The sequence below is a fragment of the Barbus barbus genome (assembly GCF_936440315.1).
Source record: "Barbus barbus genome assembly, chromosome: 14".
NCBI classification, from domain to species: domain Eukaryota; kingdom Metazoa; phylum Chordata; class Actinopteri; order Cypriniformes; family Cyprinidae; genus Barbus; species Barbus barbus.
In genome coordinates this window covers 2246898-2268752 of record NC_136742.1, presented here as the reverse complement: position 1 = coordinate 2268752, position 21855 = coordinate 2246898, and the positions used below count along the sequence as shown (strand labels likewise).

At 39.2% G+C, this 21855-nt stretch overlaps 1 protein-coding gene across 1 annotated transcript in view; it reads right to left on the bottom strand.

Moving 5' to 3' along the window:
- l3mbtl3 (L3MBTL histone methyl-lysine binding protein 3) overlaps positions 1-21855 on the bottom strand; it is a 64350-nt gene that overhangs the window by 32800 nt on the left and 9695 nt on the right. Inside the window, exons 5-14 of the mRNA XM_079433825.1 lie at positions 12764-12893; positions 11739-11823; positions 11548-11642; positions 7626-7730; positions 7373-7508; positions 7124-7215; positions 6659-6810; positions 4581-4657; positions 3510-3595; positions 3313-3423 (exon numbers count right to left, since the gene is read on the bottom strand). Of these exons, the coding sequence (XP_079289951.1) occupies positions 3313-3423; positions 3510-3595; positions 4581-4657; positions 6659-6810; positions 7124-7215; positions 7373-7508; positions 7626-7730; positions 11548-11642; positions 11739-11823; positions 12764-12893 (1069 nt within the window). The remainder of the gene's footprint in view (positions 1-3312; positions 3424-3509; positions 3596-4580; positions 4658-6658; positions 6811-7123; positions 7216-7372; positions 7509-7625; positions 7731-11547; positions 11643-11738; positions 11824-12763; positions 12894-21855) is intronic.

Here is a 21855-nt window from a genome sequence, read left to right as displayed (position 1 = left end):
CATGGGATCACCGTCAGCTGAATCAGCACTGCATTACTGCATCTTCACTGACAATTAGAGCGATTATGCTGGAAAACTGCACAACACAATGAGCAAGAAATCCGTGATGAAATGCTTTGATCCAGAGTGGATTTCATGAATACGGGAGCAAGAAGCAGATCATATTCAGTCCCTATGTAGGACACAATCTGTAAAAAGCTAAATAAAATCAAAACGTGTTTTGAAATGAGCTCAATATTATCACCATACCATAATATATGAGCCATAAAAGTCAGATGTACAAATGCAGAATGGTCCCAAAATAGCGGATTATGTTTTGTTTTTTTCTATAATATAATATAATAATAAAAATACGATTGCCATTTAAAAATCCCTTTGTCCTAGATAGACCAGGAAAATAACCAACCGGCACATTCATAGAAAGGATTTTTTTCCACTGATGGCGACTGGATGGAGCAAAGGAAGCAGTTCGGACTTCATCAAACATCTTTAGGCATCTTTACACCAGTCAGAACTTCATCTAGACACGTACTGGATAAGAACATCCTGATCAAAGCTGGCAGATCCAACAAAAAATACAAGTTCAAGATGCGCTGAATCCGGTAAAACACATTTTATGTTTGCATAGTCTAATGAAGGAAAATAAACTAGTCATTACTTATAAATTGAGATTTTAACTACTAGCCTGTTATTCAGTTGATTATATTTAGTAGACTGAATAAATCCTGTAGAGCAGGGGTCGGCAAGTAAGTTTGGCGTCGGGCCAAAAACAAAAAAAAATTCACCAGTAGATGGCGGGCCAGAACATAAAATCCTTCGACAGTCATTAACAAAAAGCCACATTTGTGTGGCGGTGTCCGATCAGAGTATGTGAGCGGAGTGGAGCGTCAACAATTTCCCCTCCGCGCTCCGAGCATTTAATAATCACTCCGCTCCCGCTCACTGATATCAGAAACACCGCTCCGCGTCTAAAGTATTTCAGTATGTTTCAAATATCACAGTTCTATTGAAGCCCGTTTCCGCAAATTGCGAGTTAAAAAGTCATAATTCTGAGATATAAACTCGCAATTCTGAGAACATATCAGTCTTTCCCCCACTCAAAACAGCTGAAAATATTCAGAAGGAACAAATAAATTCCTTGAGAAATATAACTTCCCGTTCATGTCCACTGCAGTCATAGCCTTCACATTCTTTCTGATTTGAGCGATCCTTTTCTATCTAGCTAGCTAAATATGTTTAACATGTGAATTCTTGCTAAATATGCAGTTATATGACAGGTCGTTGGCATGAATTGTACTCAGTGTTACCAACTTAGCGACTTTTCAGACCCCCCTAGCAACTTTTTTCCAAAAAAGTGACTAGCGACAAATCTAGTGACTTCTTTGGCAAACCTCAGTGAGTCTCTGTGATCGCTGGTACTGCCGCAACGGCGCGAGGTCGGCGCATGCACCTCTTTCTCTGCATCTGCTCTGTTCAGTTCAAATAGATATTATGTTGCTTCTCTAACTTTACATGCATCTAATTTATAGCCGAAATCACAGCACAGGAATTGTCTTATCTTGTGTGTATTATTTGATTTAATCAGACGACGGCTCGATTATAAATTAGGATTTTTGTGCAGACTAACTTCTTGGAAGGGAGAGCTGGTTATGTATTCTTAAAGGGCTGTATTTCAGTCACTATTTCATATTTATGCCGTTGACTGACAACATGAACAGTAAAATATATAAAGGAAAACAGTTGTATTGAGAATTTGGCTGCATTAAAATACAGTATGAGCACAGAGAGACAAACAAATGTAAAAGGCAATATGACGCGATGATGTCATGAATATGCTAATTAGCACATGACGTCATCTGGCGACATTTAGCGACTTTTCAAACTGGCTTTAGCTACTTTCCATCGAAAGAAGTTGGCAACACTGATAGTGGTGATGGAGCGCTCTTGGAGCGAGTGAAAACCACAAAGAATCTGTTCCTCGCTCCAGTCATAATCAGACCGCTCACATACTCTGATTGAGAGTAACTGTTGCTGTCATGACAGATCTATTTCAGAACCAGCCGCTATCAAAATAATCTGGCTACGGGTGCGGGACAGATATTATTGCTGGCGGGCCACTTTTGGCCGACGGGCCGCCTGTTGCCGACCACTGCTGTACAGTAAATTACACAGTATCACTCGAACCTGGGCAAATTGAGTGCCAGCAACAGAGTTTATTGACAGATTAAAACGTTACACCGTGGTCTGTCTGAATACTCGATTCTGATGGCTGAGAGGTGTGCATTAAAACCGTGATACACAGGTAGATCCGAGTCAGTTTAATCACTGTTCTAGATTAATGAGCTGCTTTTATTGATGCACACACACACACACACACACTCACACAACTTGCATGCCTCTCTCTAATTATTAAAATATAATTTATTTTATTTAATATTATTTTATTTATTTTAATTATAATTAATTAAAATCATTGTTACAATTAATTAATTCAAATAAATGTGATCTTACTGCACTATTTCATCTCTGTGTCTGATTTGAAGCGGGCAGAATGCTAAAGCTAACGAGCCATATATGTGACCCTGGACCAGTCATGAGTAACACAGGTATATTTGTAGCAATAGCCAACAATACATTGTATGGGTCAAAATTATACATCTTTCTTTTATGCCAAAAATCATTAGGATATTAAGTAAAGATCACGTTCCATGAAGATATTTTGTAAATTTCCTACCATAAATATATCAGAACTTAATTTTTGATTAGTAATATGCATTGCTAAGAACTTCATTTGAACAACTTTAAAGGCGATTTTCTCTGCAAACATCATTAACAGCTTTAACTCGTCAATACTGGCAAATGACCATGGTATAAGTGACTAGCATTAAACAACTTTAATGTGCTCCGCTTCACATCAGGTGGTTCTTTGCCTCCACATTGTGCATTAAAATTGCTCAATGCACAGCTAGCAGTGCATTATCCCTTCATTATCATTCAATCTCCATCATTATTTCTATAGTCTAATATCTTTATCTCTCTCACACATGCCCTGCATTGCCTCACAAAATCATTATTCTGAAAGAGAAATAACCATGTGGTCACCCTCGATATACCAACACAAAGCACACTTTTTCTTTATATTTTGTCTACGTGTTCAATAAATTGTTCTATTTAAAAAAATGTGATTTTTCTGACTTTTGTTTCACGTGTGAGGCTTTAAAATGTAAAACAAGGTCAGCCAGCTGACCCCGCTAGACCAACATGGAAATTCACACTGAGCCAGCATTAGGTGTGCAAAATATAGTTTCTCACCCGCAGTCGATGGTCATCCGTATCAACCACTGTGGCCACTCGGATCAGAGCAGGATTCCTCTTGTCGACCACCTCCAACTTCAAATTGGGCTGGAAACTGTGAGGAGGTTTCTGCAGAGAGAGAGAGGCAGATGTCCTCAGTGCCTCGGGTCTCTCACAGGGGCTGGAGATGTTTGGCGATAAAAACATGCACTCACCACTTTGAAGGCTCGAGCAGGAGCTGGTAATGTGTTGGTCTCTGCCAAGTATTTCTCCCAGGAGAAGTTCGTCACATCAGGGTATTCTACAGCACATGGAGAGTGAGGTTTGAGGGACTGATGAAAACAGAGCTCACTGGTTTTTATACTGTATTATGAGATCATTTTGGGTGGACTTTGTGGCCGGTTCGCTACATATTGAACTAAGGTGATAGAGACACGACATGAAACATCTGAAGAAAGAAAGAAAGAAAGAAAAAGAAAGAAAGAAAGGAAGGGACATCTTTTACGAGAGAATTAACTACTTGTCCCGTCCCATGAAACATTAGGAATGACATAAATCAGAAATAATGTAAACTACAACAGGGTTTATCCAAGTTTTACGAATGTAAATTTAAGACAATTTAAAGACCCTTTTAAGAACAATTACAGAAAATTTAAGGAATAAATTAAAGGGAACACAATCCTCACCATGGTCTCTAAATGTAATGTCTAAGCAGCTCATAATGATTTTAGCAAGACTTCAAAGCTTAAAAATACAACTTGCAAAGTTAAATTAATTAATGAGGTGATTTATAAAATATTTGCCAGTAGGTTTAACAAAGTAGGTTTTTTATAGCCCATTGGCAGATATTTGTTCTTGTTTGAAGCATAAATTCACTTCATTTGGTTCAGTTACATTACATTTAAAGGATAGTTCACCCAAAAATGAAAATTGTGTCATCATTTACTCATCTTCAAGTAGTTCCCAGCCTGTATGAATTTCTTTGTTCTGCTGAACACAGAGGAAGATATTTTGAAGAAAGTTTGTAACCAGGCTGTTTTGGGGCACCATTGACTTCCATAGTAGGAAAAAAAAAATACTATGGAAGTCAATGGTGCCCCAGAACTGCTCTGTTTCCCACATTCTTCAGAATATCTTCCTCTGTGTTCAGCAGAACAAACACATTCATACAGGTTGGGAACTACTTAAGGGTGAGTAAATGATGACAGAATTATCATTTTTGGGTGAACTAGCCCTTTAAAAAAAAAAAAAAAAGACTAGAGATGTGTCTTGACATGTTGCATCACCTGGAGGGGTGGTGAGGGTCCTGCCGTTCTCTTGACACCAGCCAACCGGATGGATATAAGGACTTGTTGCATCACACCTGCAGAAAAGAAGAAACACACAAATGCAATTCAATGCATTTCGTGCACTGTTTAAAAAAAGCCTGAATCCAAAGTACAAATTCTTACTTTGCTTGGGACAGACATCGCATGCATTAAAATACAATGAAATACACAATTGAACACAGTTTTGCATTTCATCTGCGCTAGTGGGTCACAGCTAACTTTTTTGACAGTCACAGACAGAAGGGAAAACAATTCTGATAAATCATAACCAAATAATTATGTGCAGTTAAGATAGCAACAAAAACCCATCAACTTTTAAAACAGAAGAAGAATTTATCTCTTGTCATTTTACGATCTACATTAATTATAGGCATCATAATTACTTAGGGACAAATTTTCTAAACAGGGCAAAACAGCACAGATGGGAGGGGAAACGTCTGCGTGTGACTGACTAACAATGCGCAGATTAAAGAACACACACGCAACATCTCATTTCCATAATGACCTTCCCAACCTACAGTGCAAATTACCACTTGCTTTAAGACTTGCTTTTTTGGCCGTTAAATAATGGCACAAATACTAGTAATCTGACTAGTGCAAACATTAGTAAATTGTGTTGTGTGATTCATTTTATTGTTAATCTGCGCTGGTGAAAGCTGTTAGTAAATCTGGCCCTTAATTTCCTGTGGTTTATTGTCTTCCAAAAACATGAAAGCATCAAGATTCAACCAAATGCTCAAAAATGCTGTATTTTGTTCAGTTCTGGCAGATAATGCTAATACATTTCAATATTGGATTTTAAGGACATTCTGATTTTTTTGGAAGCATAAATATTTGAGGTGCTGTGTTGGGTCTCTACTAGCTGAGAATGAGTGATCTAACAATCTCCTGCAGTTCTAGAGTCAAGCTGACCAACCCCAGATTGCTCATAACCAACAACATCTGAAGCGGTTTCTGATGGTAAGATGATGACTAAACAGAATTATGTGCTGAAACAGGCACCAGTTCTCCTGATCTTCTGAAATGATTTGTTTGAATAAAGTGAAACAAATGTTCGGGAAGCGCTGTGGGACCATAATAACGGCTGGAGAAGACGTGCTCTTCTTCGGCTCAGTGCACAGAGCTGTCAGATGTGATTGTGTGATCTGAGCTGAAGACACAGAGCGTGTGCCGTTCACTGAGCTACTATCCTCCTCCTCCTGAGTAATTGATGAGCAGTTAAAAGCATTCTGCCTGCTCTACACACACACACACACATATACAAAGACACACATTCAGCACAGAATGGATGATGAGCACAGAATGATAACTGGGTCACTCGTAAGAACGAGAACCTGCCTCATTTGTGTCCTCATGACTTATGACTGATATAATTAACAAGATACTCAACTTAGTCATTTGATAGATTTAAGCCTGCTCAGTTTCATCAATTTCATCAGCATTTCGGCCAATTTGTATGTTTGCAGGAGTTAAATAGAACAAAAAAAATGCCACTCTACCCAAATAATGCATTGATTCAAATTAAAATATTGATTTCATGTCGGCACCGACTATCTTCTCACAATAAAGGCATAAAAAGCCCATAAATATATGATTTTATGTTGTTCACAAATGAGAGTTCCTCTATACTTTTTCAGTATTGTATTGTTCATGTATATGCATATGTTCCCCCTTAGTTCAAAAGTGAACTTTATTATAGTGATTCGTTTTTTAAAGACAAGTAAGAAATATTAAATAATGTTGTATAACTGTGTGGTGATTATGTGGTGAAATTAAGAGTAAAACCGAGTGATACTAACAGAATTTCAATGATATGACTTCCAAACCATCAGAGTTGAACTAATGTTGTGCTTTAGAATTAGTGAGTAAAAATCACTTTTCATACATTTTAACACATTCTTACACGTTTTTGTGCATTTGGCTTGTTAGCAAAGTTACTGCATGCATTGATACAAAAACCTTATAGAAAGTCTTCGTAAAATGCAGTCACAGCAGGAGCATAGCACAAAAACATGAATTCGACGATGGGAATTTACCAGTAGTCATAACTTTCATCCCAGTTGTCAAAGTGCACCAGGAATCGACTATCCACCATGTCTGTAATCGTGGCGACACAAATGAATGAGGGATTCTTCTTATCGATGGCCTCCAGCTTCATACCGACCCTAAACCCTGACGGCGTCACGGTCTGAAAAACACAGCATATACATTCAGTCTGAATAACTCGCTCCTGAATTACTAGATCAACCAATGATATCTTAGCATTTCATAATGCAATACAACCCTGATGCTAAAATCAAATCAAGTTTTATATACATTATCTGCTTCACTTGTATCTATGTCCTACTACTGTGAAGTGTTTAAACACAGGTTAAATGTGCTGTGGACGTCCTTGGTCTAGTTTAAGTGCTTCATTACTTGAAGTGAAACAGTGCCATCTAGGGGAAAATGGGACACATTTCCTATGGCTTCATGTGGGGTCACGCGATGCTCTCTCTCACCATGTTCTGGTTCTGAAACAGGGCTTTGGGTGCTGTCTGTATTTTATTTAGTTTGATATAGGAGGACCAGCTAAACTCTTCATCCTTCATCCCTACAGAAACACAAAATCCACACAGGCCACATGAGGAACAATAGCACATACTGCTACACTCGAAGTGAAAAAACAAAGTAGAATTTTACAACCAAGACTAGAGTATGGCTGCTTGAATTGAATTCTGGGTGTTCTGTGAAAGACTAGTATCTCTTGCCTTTCGGTGGATGCAACTTGTGTCCGGTTTTCTCACACCATCCCACTGGGTGAATATCAGGAGAGTTGGAATTTACCCAGAAGTCATAGCAGTCTGAATACTTATCAAAATGCAGTCTGATTCGATGTCCTAATACCTGCAAATATGTGCGAGTCAGCCAAAAGATGGACAAAAGTGATCATGTAAAGCAACATAACGGTAAAATATCATATTACAACTCATATTTAGATAATATTAGTGTTTTGGTTGTTACCTCAGCGATGGTAAGGACGCAGTACATGGACGGGTGTTCAGGGTCGATACCCTCCAGTCTCATGCCAACCCTGAAGCCATTCTTACACTGTGGAAATGACTGATACTGCGCACACACACACACACACACACACACAATTGTGGGGATTTTCCATAGACTTCTGTTACTTTCATAATGACCAAACAATATTTTTTATCCCATAACCCACCCTAACCCTAAACCTACCCCTTACAGAAAACCTGTTTGTTACACTTTCAGATAAACATCATTTACTGAGGAGACCGGCCTCACAATGTCAAAAATGTCAGGTTTTACTGTCCTGTGTAGCATAAACAAGCACACACACACAAGTTATACACTCCTCACACAGCTCAAGATGCACCACACAGATGTTCGCTACTACAGGTGACTAGTAATTCTGTTACAGTGTATTCAGAAAATATTCAGAACCCTTCTTTTTTTTCTTTTTTACATTTTGTTGCACCCTTATGCTAAAAATATGTAGAATTGTTTCACACCAGTTTACACTTCATACTCCATGATGACAAAAGAAAAACAAGATTTGTGAAAACTGCACATTACAGGTAAATTTGAGACATTTGAAGACGAAGTACAGGAAATTTAAGGAATAAATTGAAGGGAACAATATGTCAATATGGTCTCTAAATGTAGAGAATGTGTATTAGCAACACTTCAAAGTTTTAAAATACAACTCTCAATCAATCTTCATTCATTTTTGTCGCAAAAATGTGCTGTTCCTCAGTATTTGTGTCTCGTCTTCCAGTGCAAATGTCTAAAGATACATCAAATTAAGATACATTTACTGGAGAAAAAAATGAGATAAGCAGTCTTGCTTTCTGTGAAAATGACCAAAACAAAGTGTGTTTATGAATAAAACAAGAACAGATATCTGCCAATTGGCCCAGAAGAATCTGCTTAATTCAAAGGGAAAACTAGTGTTCATTCCCACATGGCAGATATTTGTTCATGTTTTAAACATAAACTCACTTCATTTTCTTCAATTTTTTAGAAAACAAGACTTCATGGGCCAGATTTAATAAACAGGGTAAATTAGCGTGAGAGTGCAATCCTATAAAAGAGCCGGCGGGAGTGAGAAGTGATCTACTGACAATGAGAGTAATCGACCAACAACACAGGCACAAAACGGGCTAAGACATGGTTTTTTGGGCTTTAATAATGGTGCATTGATGACCGCAAAACTTAGCTAATCATATTTGCATTAACAAAAACAAGACAACAATACTGAGGGAGATATTCATTTTTAGTAGTGCATGCAGCATTTAATTAAGACTTTCTGTTCCGATTTAATTTGTGGAAGGCTGAATTAAGACTTCTTAAGAAATCCTATTTAAAAAAGTGTTTTATGTTACAGCCAATAACCAATATGATGTTTCATATGATATATCAGCGAGACAGAAAAATTGCCAGTAATTGGTCATTTTGATAGAATGTACATTTTTTTTTCATAAATATAGCCTGTTTTAGTAAAGCAGCTTTTGTACAGTGTTCTTGTGGCTTCATTTGCTGGCATGAAATCTGTATTTGTAAACCTGCTTTGTATCTGTATTGACAAAAGCCATTGTCAGCCACTTGATGTACAGTTATGGCCAACATCATAATAACATTTACAGTGACTATTTCTGCAAGTTACATGGCATGAGTGAGTCATTGAATCATTCACTCAGGCAATTTGTTCAAAATCACCGATCATTCAGGAACACAGATGTGCAACAAACTGAAAAAGATGCATCAACACGAATATCTGTAATTATGTGGAAAGATACATTTAACTGTTATTCAGCCTTGCAGATATACACAGATGGATATTAGGATCCAGTTACTTCAAGTATTGTTAATATTAGACAGTGTTTTGCATCTCTGTAAGTGATTTGCGAGTGCAAATGTGACATTGATTTTATACAACAGTTAATGCAATAAATAAGTTACTATTGTGTTATATTTTAGACACAATATTGTCTGTTTTTGCTAAATTTTGCCAATGAAAATATGACCTATAAAGCCACAGCAGAACTGTTGTGTGTCTCTAAGTAGCAAACAATGGTGTTTTGGTTCTAAATGAATCCTGGTTTTGAATGAATTGGGTGAATAAAACTCCAAAGGCCCATTGATAAAGAGAGTCATTTACTTCATTCCTGAATGAATCAGCTGTTCAACTTACTCATTAATCAAGACCCAACCACCACCTGCTGGCAGTTTTAGTTTATTATTTAAAGTATTATTTTGTTAAAGAAATCATATTTCCATATCAATTAAAAAAAACAAAAAAAGGGGGATAGTTCACCCAAAAATTTTAATTCTGTCATAATTTCCTCCTCACTCCTGTCATTTCAAACCTGTATGGCTTTCTTTCTTTTGCAAATCATAAAAGACCATATTTAGTGTTGGTAGCCAAACTGTTTTGGAGCTGCAGTAAATGGTCTGTAAATATTTCCAAATATCACTTCAGATGCAGCTTCTGAAATAAAATGAAGGCCATTGTTGCCTAAATTCCATGTTGAATCAAATAACATACTTATTTCTAAAGCTTCTTTTTATAAAGCGGTCATATGACGTTGTTAAAAAGAACAATATTTGGTGTATTTGGTGTAATGCAATGTGTTTATGTGGTTTAAAGTAAAAAAAACACATTATTTTCCACATACTGTACATTATTGTTACTCCTCTATGCCCCGGCTTTCTAAAACGCATCGATTTTTTCAAAGCTCATCGTTCTGAGAAGCGAGTCGTGCTCTGATTGGCCAGCTATCCAGTGCGTTGTTATTAGCCAAATACCTCAAGCGACGAATATGTTACGCCCCCTTACTATATTCTGATGCCGTGTCCCGGCGCGACGACCCATTTATAAACAAGCCATTTGTTGCATCCAGTGGGGACATAATTACTGATTATAATTATTACACGTCGTGTTGCATCGCGCTACATAAACATAACCTTGTCTGCATTTGTGATCGGAGAAACGACAAACAACAAGAGTTACTCTACACTGTTCAAAACTCGCGTTTGAATCGTCAGTAGCAGAAACATACTTACAGGCTGTGAGTCAGAAGCGCCAGACTGTCCTTGTGACGTTGGAATTGTCCCTCTTTATAGAAACAGCCTTTGAGCAGCCAGCATTGTAGGCTACTCTTCCAGGTTCAGGAAATAGTCCTCCGTAAAATGCGCTGCACACACTCTAATATTTGCGTTGTACTGTTCTGGAACAGTGTTGTAAATACAACTTAACCACTGATTTGTAGTTGTGATTCCAAGCAAAGTAGTTTCGCTTTCACAATGAAACGCAGCGTCTCCAGGACATGACGCCGGTGGCAGCAACAATATTACAGCCTGAATATTAGCTCCGCCTTCTTTCATTGCGTATACATTTGGGCGGTAGTTTGCAAACCTCACCACACCGTGACGTAGACATGTGGTGCGTGTTTGAATGAGCCGTTTTAGGAGGGCGTGGCAGAGTCTTAACTTTTATAAAGAATATCCCTTTGGTTTTGAGACTTAAGTCTTTGCAACTTCAGGGATCTTATCTATGCACAAACAGCTTGTAACACTCCAAAGAGAAAGGAAAACTTGAAATCGCATCATATGACCCCTTTAATGTCTGTTTGATCCTTTTCCCATTTAACACAATAATGATCTTTTGGGGGTAATTTCTCAGCCAAATTTTAATTAGATTAGATATTAGATACGTAATTAGATTAAGTTATCATCACATCGCGTAATTAATTAGATTAAAATTTTTAATCGCTTGACAGCCCTAAACAATATAATAATCAAAAACTCTACGCTGGTGCATCACTAGATATTCATGTATGTATGTATGTAAGTGGAATCAAAGGTTATGTTCTTTCATAACAGTGTCAGTGAACGCTAGCACGTGTTGTCTCACCTCTTTGAAGAGTTTACTGGGGGCAGCGACGGCTCTCTCCTGCTCCAGGTACGAGGCCCAACACCACGCCTTCTTCTTGCCTCCATACGGAACCGCTGCATCATGGGAAACAGTCACAGGTGTCATAGAGTGTCAGACAGGTGTCACAGCCATCTGCTGCCCATAAGTGAGTGAGTTAGTGTGTGTCTCACTGTATCTGAGCAGCGCTGCGTCTCCTCTGCGTTTCCTGCGGCCTCTCGTCGCCCCACGTGCCGGTCGCCTGCTCTCTTTCTCTTCCTGTTTTACACACACACACACACACGCATCAAAACAGGAATCTAATGTCAAATCTGCAGTGGCTTCCAGAACACAAACAACCAGTTTATCCTGACATCTTTTTCATATGAGATCTACTCTATGAGATCAGTTTGTGTGTGATCTCACCTGTCAGGAAGCAAACACATGCTCTGGCGTAATCAGCTCCGAAAGTCTCTGACATAATAAACATCGCACTGTATTAGAGCTGAAACTAGCAACGATTTTGATAACCACTCATCTGCTGATTATTATTAACAGGATATTCCACATTAGACCCAATGCTCTCCTTTAAAAAATATGCAAGCTAAATAAATGCTATATGGTATATAAATGGAATATATGCAATATAAAGGTGCCAAAAATAAAACTTTTCACATTTTGAAAGCAGCAGATTAGTATAAATGTGCAAACTACTGTCCTGTAATCTGGTTTTCTAGTTTTAAACAGGTGAGACTTAATAATATATTCTCTGAAAACAAGTCAATATCTTATGCAACATCTTTAGCTTCAAGAGCAAATTTCGTTTTAAGGCTGTTTGGATATTGTTTTATGGGAAAACAAGGCGAAAACGAATTATGCTGAAGAAATGGATTTTTAAAATCCTTTTGAAACCTGATAAAGAATGTTTCACTGTTTGAAATTGTAAAAAATAAAATCCCTGTTTACTCTACTTCATGGCCAAATGCAGTTTTGAGTTTTGTGTACAGGTACCACAAACAGTGTTTAAAAAGGTAAATGTTTACACCTGTAACACTGTTGCAAAGTCTTTTGAGGCTGCAACCAGAAAATAATGACGTTTCATTTTAGGGGCCGTCAAATCATGCCTCAATGACCTCATTCTTTCTTCACGTCACTGCTCATAAAACTGTCGAGAGGAATCTGAAAACAAAAGATGAAGAGTAAAAGTAAGTAGACTGACGTAGTCTTCATCGTCCTCCTCGGCGATCTCCATCGAGCTGTCCATGTCTTCAGTGAGTCTCTCGGTCAGACGGGATCTCTTCTTCCCGAGCGCCTCTCCGTTTGTTCTGGAGCCTTCTCTCTTCAGCTCTCTGCACCATAGCAAGACATTATACGTGCTTTTATTTACATGCTTTGACAATGAGATTCTGTTACAACATCAGCCTGATATTACTTACCATTTTAAAGTAAGTAAATTTGATTTATATAGCACATTTAAACATAGCAAAGCTATCCAAAGTGCTTAACAATGTAACATAAAGGTGACAAATAAAAATTGGACTGTGTCCTATGATGTGACATAGCAAAAATGTAGAAAAAGATAACATACGAATAACATGAGAAAATGTATCTTCATTCTTAGAGTTACAAATAGCATGAAAGAGGTTTATCTTCAATGTTAGAGGATTTTATTTATTTTATTTGTTTTACATTTTTGCTGTCACACCATAGGACACATTGATACGTCAACTACCCTTATGTCTCACAGAGTTGTCTGTTTTAATGAAGTCACTCTTTTTCTGGGTTTGCATGGTACAGGTTAAGTCTGTGTGAGACAGGAAGACCCCTTTCACAACATCCTGTGGCCTCTTTCTTAACAGTATAGAAGTGTTCTGATTGTTTGCCAGCAACTGCACCGCCAGCTTCACCACAACATATCTATGTTTAGTCATTTTTGTGTCTGTAAAATTTTTTTTAAATAATTTTTCTGTATAATTAATATAAATCTGTGACAACTATTAATTCATAAACACTTTTGCTAGTAAACATCACATTATGTGTGAAACATTATTGATGTGTGCATCATTTTCGATCCATTTTTAACGATGAAGCCATTTTAGACTTGATTTGCAACAATAATTAAATTAAGACTCTAAAAATGCAAAAATCCTGTATCTTCTCATGAAATGTTGATGACTAGTGGTAAACCAAATTGTGTTTAAGATAGATATTATATTCAGGGGTGCACATTCTCATGAGAGCACCTGGAGATTTGGTTTGGTGCTCACACTGCACATAGTGTGACCCATTAAATATAACTAGGATATATAAAAGATAAATTAATAATAGTGATGAAAATATTATAGCAATTTATGTATTCAGTTTTTAAATAAAATAATAAACTAAATAATGAAGTGTGATAATATTATATTTAAAAGTGCCCCGATTATGGGTAATGAAAGGTTCATATTTTGGTTTTGGGAGTCTTCAACAACAGGTTGACATGCATGCAAGGTCAAAAAACACATTCATTTTCTTATAATCTGCATTTATTTTTACCTTATTTGTTCAACGACTCCCAAACGTATTCGTTCAATGATTAATTTTTCCAAACCCCTCCTTTGCGTGACGCTAATCTGCGGTGATTGGTCGATTTCATTTAAAGCAGGGTTTGTGCGCTTTTACTGCTCCAAAAGCGGCACCTAGTGGCAAAGAATGAATGTGCATTTTCATTCAGACCAACGCAAAAATCAAGTTTTCCCAGGTCTGTGCATGCAACAAGTGGGCGGGCAATATGCTAATGTTTCATGTTGACGTCAAAATGAAACAGCTTGGGATTCGTTTTAAAAAAAGACTTGTTTCAATGACTCAGAGTAGACTCTTTCTTTTGAGAGACAATAACTTTATACACGGTGCACTTTCAGATTTAAAACTTTGCAGAATGTTTTCATTCACTTACACACTGCATGATAGCTAATTTTCAAAAATCCATAATAGGGGCACTTTAAGATAAAAATTAAATAAAGTATTAAATAAAAATACACTTATTTTACAGTAAAATGTAAAATAAATTGGTAATATTCACTTTTTAAAAAAATATGAATTTCCATCATTTTCAAACTTAAAATCAGCAAGATTTTATTTTGGCGGGTTGCCGGCAAGTTTATGCGCTGCTACTGAAGAGCGAATGAAATGTTACAGTTTCGCATTGTGCTTTGAAAATGGCAGCGGATAGCCTAGATTTATGCTTTCAGTTCAAATAGAAATCTCATAAAGTATTACACTTTGTTGATCTAAAGTGGTAATTGTGCATTAACAGCTGTCCACCATGTCAGTATGCACATGAGCAGTCTAAACTTATTTAAACAGCGCATTTTTTATTTTAGTTGCGCAGGCACACCTGTGTAACACTTACCCCTGGCTATAAGAAAGAAAGGAGCATTATGACTGGGTATATTTTATATATTTATTGAAAAGTGTTTTTCATCACATTGCTGTTTTACAAAACCAAGAGGCCACACAATCTCTATTCTGATTTACTATGGTTAAGGGAATTTCACTTTAGCATGCCTCATGCCTGACACTAAATCACTGTTCTGCTTGACCTCTCATGGCTTACTGCTTTAGCAAACAACAGAGATGAGTGTACCTGCTCATTCTGACCAGTGAAGCTCCATGACGTACCACAACCTTTTCAGATGATTGTGATCACAGGTTAAAAGAGAAAATCACAGAGATTACAGGATGGATTTTCATGTATGTTTCTTGCAATTAATAGATTGTACCGATTAGTTTTCCAACAAGAAAAAAAACAAGATTTCAATGCCATTCACTGGTAACTTGAGATTTTCAATCGAATCCACAGGAAGCTTCTTCGTTATTCTCATTTGCCACACCAGTGGCCTTATTTACAACCAGATAACAATCAATCAAGTCATCTTTATTTCTATAGCACTTAATACAATACAAATTGTTTCAAAGCAGCTTCACAGTGATAAACTGAAAAGTAACCGAATCAAATATAGCTGCAAGCAGCAATTAAGGGACCAAGCACAACAGAGACAGAATGTCACTTGTCTTGCAAGAGATTATGGCAAGACAATAAAGAGATCTCCCATGTTTCTCACACTTTTCTCTCTCATTGTCATTTTGGATTCCTTTCTTTCAGAACTTTCTCATGTCTCAGTTGTGTCTACTTTAATTTCTCTTAAGGAATTTTAGGAGACACATCTGAAACACTATTGATACTAAAATGAGAAATATATAAGAGTCACATGAGCTTAGAAAGAGCAACCACTGAGCAACAAACTATTTCAATATTGAAGTCTTGATAGAGATTGCAGTAAAACAATAAAGAAATAATCTGTTTCTTCAACCACATTCTCAGTTTTAACTATTATTTTCTCAAATATTTCTCATGTCTCATTTGTGTCTACTTCTATTTCTCCTAAGGAATTTTAGAAGAAACATCTGAAATTCTGTTGATACTACAACCCGAATTCCGGACATGTTGGGACATTTTTTAAATTTGAATAAAATGAAAGCTAAAAGACTTTCAAATCACATGAGCCAATATTGTATTCACAATAGAACATAGATAGCATAACAAATGTTTAAACAGAGAAATGTTACACTTTTATCCACTAAATGAGCTCATTTCAAATTTAATTCCTGCTACAGGTCTCAAACAAGTTGGCACAGGGGCAACAAAGGGCTGAAAAAGCAAGACATTTTGAAAAGATTCAGCTGGGAGAACATCTAGCAACTAATTAAGTTAACTGACATCAGGTCTGTAACATGATTAGCTATAAAAGGAATGTCTTACAGAGGCAGAGTCTCTCAGAAGTAAAGATGGTGAAATCTGTGAAAGTGTGCATAAAAAGATTGTAGAATACTTTAAAAACAACGTTCCTCAACGTCAAATTGCAAAGGCTTTGCAAATCTCATCATCTACAGTGCATAACATCATCAAAAGATTCACAGAAACTGTAGAAATCTCTGTGTGTAAGGGACAAGGCCAAATACTTTTGTTGGATGCCCATGGTCTTCGGGCCCTCAGACGACACTGCATCACTCATCGGCATGATTCTCTCATTGACATTACTAAATGGGCCCAGGAATACTTCTAGAAACCACTGTCGGTAAACACAATCCACCGTGCCATCTGCAGATGCCAACTAAAGCTCTATCATGCAAAAAGGAAGCCATATGTGAACATGGTCCAGAAGCGCCGTCATGTCCTGTGGGCCAAGGCTCATTTAAAATGGACTGTTTCAAAGTGGAAAAGTGTTCTATGGTCAGACGAGTCCAAATTTGACATTCTTGTTGGAAATCACGGATGCCATGTCCTCTGGGCTAAAGAGGAGGGAGACCTTCCAGCATGTCATCAGTGTTCAGTTCAAAAGCCAGCATCTCTGATGGTATATGGGTGCATAAGTGCATACGGTATGAGCAGCTTGCATGTTTTGGAAGGCACTATGAATGCTGAAAGGTATATAAAGGTTTTAGAGTAACATATGCTCCCCTCCAGACGACGTGCATTTCAGCAGGACAATGCAAAGGCACATACTTCAGCTATTACAACAGCATGGCTTCATAGTAGAAGAGTCCGGGTGCTGAATTGGCCTGTCTGCAGTCCAGATCTTTCACCTATAGAGAACATTTGGCACATCATTAAACGAAAAATCTTTAGAACGAAAAGTCTGACCGCCTGGGGTGCTGGAGGAACTCCACCAGGGTTTGCCGTACTGGAGAAGGAAATATGCGCTCGCATCCCCGGGTGAGGGGGAATGGCGTAGCAAGCATGACACCGGCCAGCTCTTCCCGCCAATTACCTGTTACCCAACACACAGGAAGAAACTGGCTCAATGCAGAGACTGTAAAATCTTTCGAAGGTGTTCTGTGTCTCCCAGCCCGCAGCTCTACAGATGTCTCCCAGAGAGACGCCGTGCGCCAACACATGGCTAGCCGCAACACTCCTTGTGGAGTGAGCCCTCACCCCCAGGGAGCACGGCTCGCCTTGGGATTGGTACGCCAAGGCGATGGCATCCACTATCCAGTGAGCCAACCTCTGCTTGGAGACAGCTTTCCCTTTCTGCTGACCTCAGTAGCAGACAAGGAGCTGCTCAGAGCTTCTGAAGCTCCGGGTGCAGTCCACGTATATATACACACAGTGCTCTTACGGGACACAGCTACGCCAAGGCTGGATCTGCCTCCTCCGAGGGCAGTGCTTGCAGGTTCACCACCTGATGCGCTTCTGCGTCAACATCTTGAACGGAAGCTTGAGCAGGGCCCGATTCAAGACTCGCAGACCCAGGATTGGCCGGAGGCCACCACCTTTCTTGGGTACGATGAAGTAAGGGCTGTAAAACCCCTGCTTCTTCTCGTTTGGAGGGACCGGCTCGATTGCATCCTTTGCAAGGAGGAGAGCAATCTCCTCGTGCAAGACAAGTGTGCCTCGGACTGCCACCGAAGTCTAGAGAACGCCACTGAACTTGGGAGGTTGCCTGGTGAACTGAATCGCATAGTGACAATCTATGTACCCGTGGTGGTGCATCGGAGGGGAGTCGAGCTGGATAGCGCAGAAGGCATCGCGTTCTGATTGACCACAGCAGAACTCCCTGCGTCCCCAGAGGGACTGGCCAGAGATGCGGGGAGAGGTATTGCGTCTCCCAACTGCAGTCTCTTGGCCGCTGGCAAGCGGGGGCGTCGTGGGCGAGAGTGAGGAGGCAGTGCATCGCACACTGTCAGCCCGTGAGCCTGAGAACCCGGAGAAAAAGGAAATTGCTCTTTCTTTGACAATGTGGTTACCGCTGGCCCTTGAGTCAGCAGAGGAACAGAATAAATGATTCTCCACCCGACCCTCATCCGGGGGAAGGAGCAGCACTTCGGGTTGCCAGTCCAGTTGCCCTGGGCGATTTCGGGGCCGGCCAGGACACGGGGGGCACCACAATCCTGCAAGACGCCCCGGCCTAAGTGATGATTCAGCACGGGGCGGAGCAGCTCTGGAGGACGCAGCAGGGCGCATCACGCTGGGGCAAGATGTGTTGGATGGTCTCAGTCTGCTTCTGTACTGCTGAGAACTGCTGGGCACAGTCCTCGACAGTGTTGCCAAACAGTCCAGCCTGTGAGCGTTGAGAAAGCCCACTTTGTCGACATCGCTCATCTCAGCCAGGCTGAGCCATAGATGGCGCTCTTGGGCCACAAGTGTGAACATCGCCTTCCCGAGGGACCACACTGTGACTTTTGTCACCCGTAGGGCGAGGTCAGTCACCAAGCGCAGCTCCTGCATCAACCTCGGGTTGGTACTACCCTCATGCATTTTAGTGCCTTGGCTTGGTGTGCTCGAGCAGAGGCGGCTTGGCCCACAGCACTGCAAGCTTTGGCCGCGAAAGTGGCCGTCAGCTTACAGGCTTTGGACGGGAGATGAGGACGATTCCTCCAAGTGGCGGCATTTTGCGGGCACAGGTGTACCGTAACCGCACTCTCCACTCGGGGAATGTCAACGTACCCCCTAGCCACCCTGAATCTTCATACATAATTCATACATAACACAGTTCATCCACTTGGCTCCGAAGCAAAAATCTGATGAGTGGATGCACCTGTCACCTATTTATACCCGTATGCACGGGGAGCGGCTCAGGTATGCAAAATCCACTAGCCAATATTCATTGCCGTTTTCTCTTAAATCAGAGATGATTGGGGCTCCCAAGCAGTGTTAATTTTGGCAGGCATTTTTGATTTAGTCTTAGTCTTTATCCTGAGACGAAAATGCTTAATAGTCTTAGTCACATTTTAGTCATTTGAGTCTATCATAGTTTTAGTCTAGTTTTAGTCGACGAAAAGTCATTGCATTTTTGTCAACTTTTAGTCAAACTGCAGTTACCAACATTTATTTTGGTAGCTATTTTATATGTAGTATTCAAACAAAAATAGTCATCAATACTTCTCTCTTTAGACCAAAACAATTAAGCTTAGTTATGAGAAATTTGAATCAAGGATTGAATTTGGAAAAACTGGAATAAATTTTCATTTTTTGGTAGAAATATAAATTAAACTAATTTTTCAGATACAGTAGGTTTACTTAACAAGTATACATTTATTTAACATCTTTTGTTGGTTAACATTTATGACAGATAATTAGGAATGCTGTCCATTTAAGATGGAAGGTATGTATGTAATAGCCTACTGACATACATTCAGTTTTCACCCACCTGTTTAAGCTCACTTAAACCATAACGGACTGTATTTCCGTGAGATACTCTACATGAGAGACATTTGGACTGCTGTGTGTGTATTTGAGCACTGAGAACTGATCGCGCGCTGTATGAGAACTGAAGAAGTGGAGCGCGCGCGAGAGAGAGCACTTCTATCAGCGCGTTTCCGCCTATCACACCTTCACTGATACGGGACGTCTGGTCACCCACTCCCTAACCCTTCGGGTGCTGAGGCCATTGTTTCAGATCGCTAGTTCGCGTTTTGGTAGCCTATCTGTCCACTGCGGCTGCCATGCAAACGCACCTCATCCAATGACAGAGACGCACATTTTGAAAGACAAGACAGTTAACTTAGCCTATAGGATGTATTTTGAATGTCCGGTAGTCCTCAAATAACATTTTAGTCCAGTCTCGTCTTGTTAACGAAGACGCGCATAAATTTCGTCATAGTTTTTATCATCAGATATTAGTTTTAGCTCGTCAACGTCTCGTCTTAGTCACAGAAAAAAGGTTCGTCGACGAATATTTTTCGTCGTCGTCTTCGTCAACAAAATTAACACTGCTCCCAAGTGAATCCCCTAATGTTGTCACGACATAACTCGTAGTGACGGACAGATAAGGAACAAAAGTTATTCACTTTTTTAATTTCATTATCATTTTTGGCCGCAAGCTGGTGCGGCAACTGAACTTTTTAAATTCTTCAGGTGCCAAAGGTGCCAAAGATGCATAGCAAGTTTTGTAACGATACGCCAATGCATGCATAAAACAGCAATTTTTCTTTTCAAAATTCTAAATGGCCGACATGGGAAAATTGGGTAGCATTCGACTCAGCTTGCTGCTCCAAATGAAAAGAGACCAGCCGTATGATTTTTGGCCAAACCATTCAGAAGTTATAAGAGCCATTTTTCATATCTCCTGACCACTAGGTGGCACTGTGCTGAAACTGTGCTGGACAGAATAGATTAAAGCAGTGCAGAGATATAGCCTCACGTCTACTTTGGTGAGCTCTTCGACAAATTAATTAGTGTTATTCAGATACAGTTTGACTGATCAACTTCCATGGTTTTTAATCGACATGGACTGAAGATGATGCGGTTCAATTTTCGCGAAATTAAACATACAGTCTACTTTTTTTTTCTTTCTAAACGGCAGAAAATTTTTTATGTCGGAAAAAAGATGTCATAGGGTGTATTCAGACCGTCTTGAGCCAAGTAATTAGAGGATGTCTAGCCCTTATAGTTTAAAAGTTGTTAGCACAAACTTAAGTGCAACCTTAAGTGGCCAAAGTGGTGGCGCTAAAGAATTTGAGATAGAGATTCCAAATTTGGTGTGGTTTATGTTCAGACTGTCCTCTATCTGTGTGCCAAATTTCATAACTTTTTACCATACAGGTCTGTGGGAAGCCATAGACTTCAGAGCGGAAGAAAAAGTAGAAGAACAATAACGGATACAAAAGATCCCTACGCACCTTCAGTGATTAGCCCCTAATTACTGAAACTCAATTATGGAGACAATTCAATTGGTCAGACTGAGTAAGGAACAAACGGATGTTATTATCAGCAATGTGTAGCCAATATTAATATATTTTAGAGCAGAACATAAGCAGGACATTTTTAATTCACAAGGAATATTTCCTTGTCTTTTCCATGCTTGGATATCACAGTTTCTAAATTTCTCTGACAAGTTTTCCATGACTGTGTTTACAACAATACATTGCACTCAAGCCGACCTTCCTTTTCTATGAACACATGCTCCGGAAGCCATACTGCCTGCAATTTCCTCATTTGATCAGAAAGAAAAAGGTCAGGATGATTTCACACAAAAACAGACCGAAAAACTAAACAACTGTTTCATTTCCAAGATGTTAACGAAATCACCGTAATAAGCTCATGTGACTATAACTGAGCATATTACTATTTGAAATGTTTATCATTACATGCTGCATATTGTTTAACATGCTATTTTTATGATATCTGTCAGTATGCAGCGCACCTGCATTCCATTCTAAACACACACAATTTAATTTCTATTTCAAATCATTGTGACAGGTTAGTCAATGCAAGCATGTTTCCCAGTGCTCACAAACAAAAACACAACAACTGCTGCCCAGATCAAC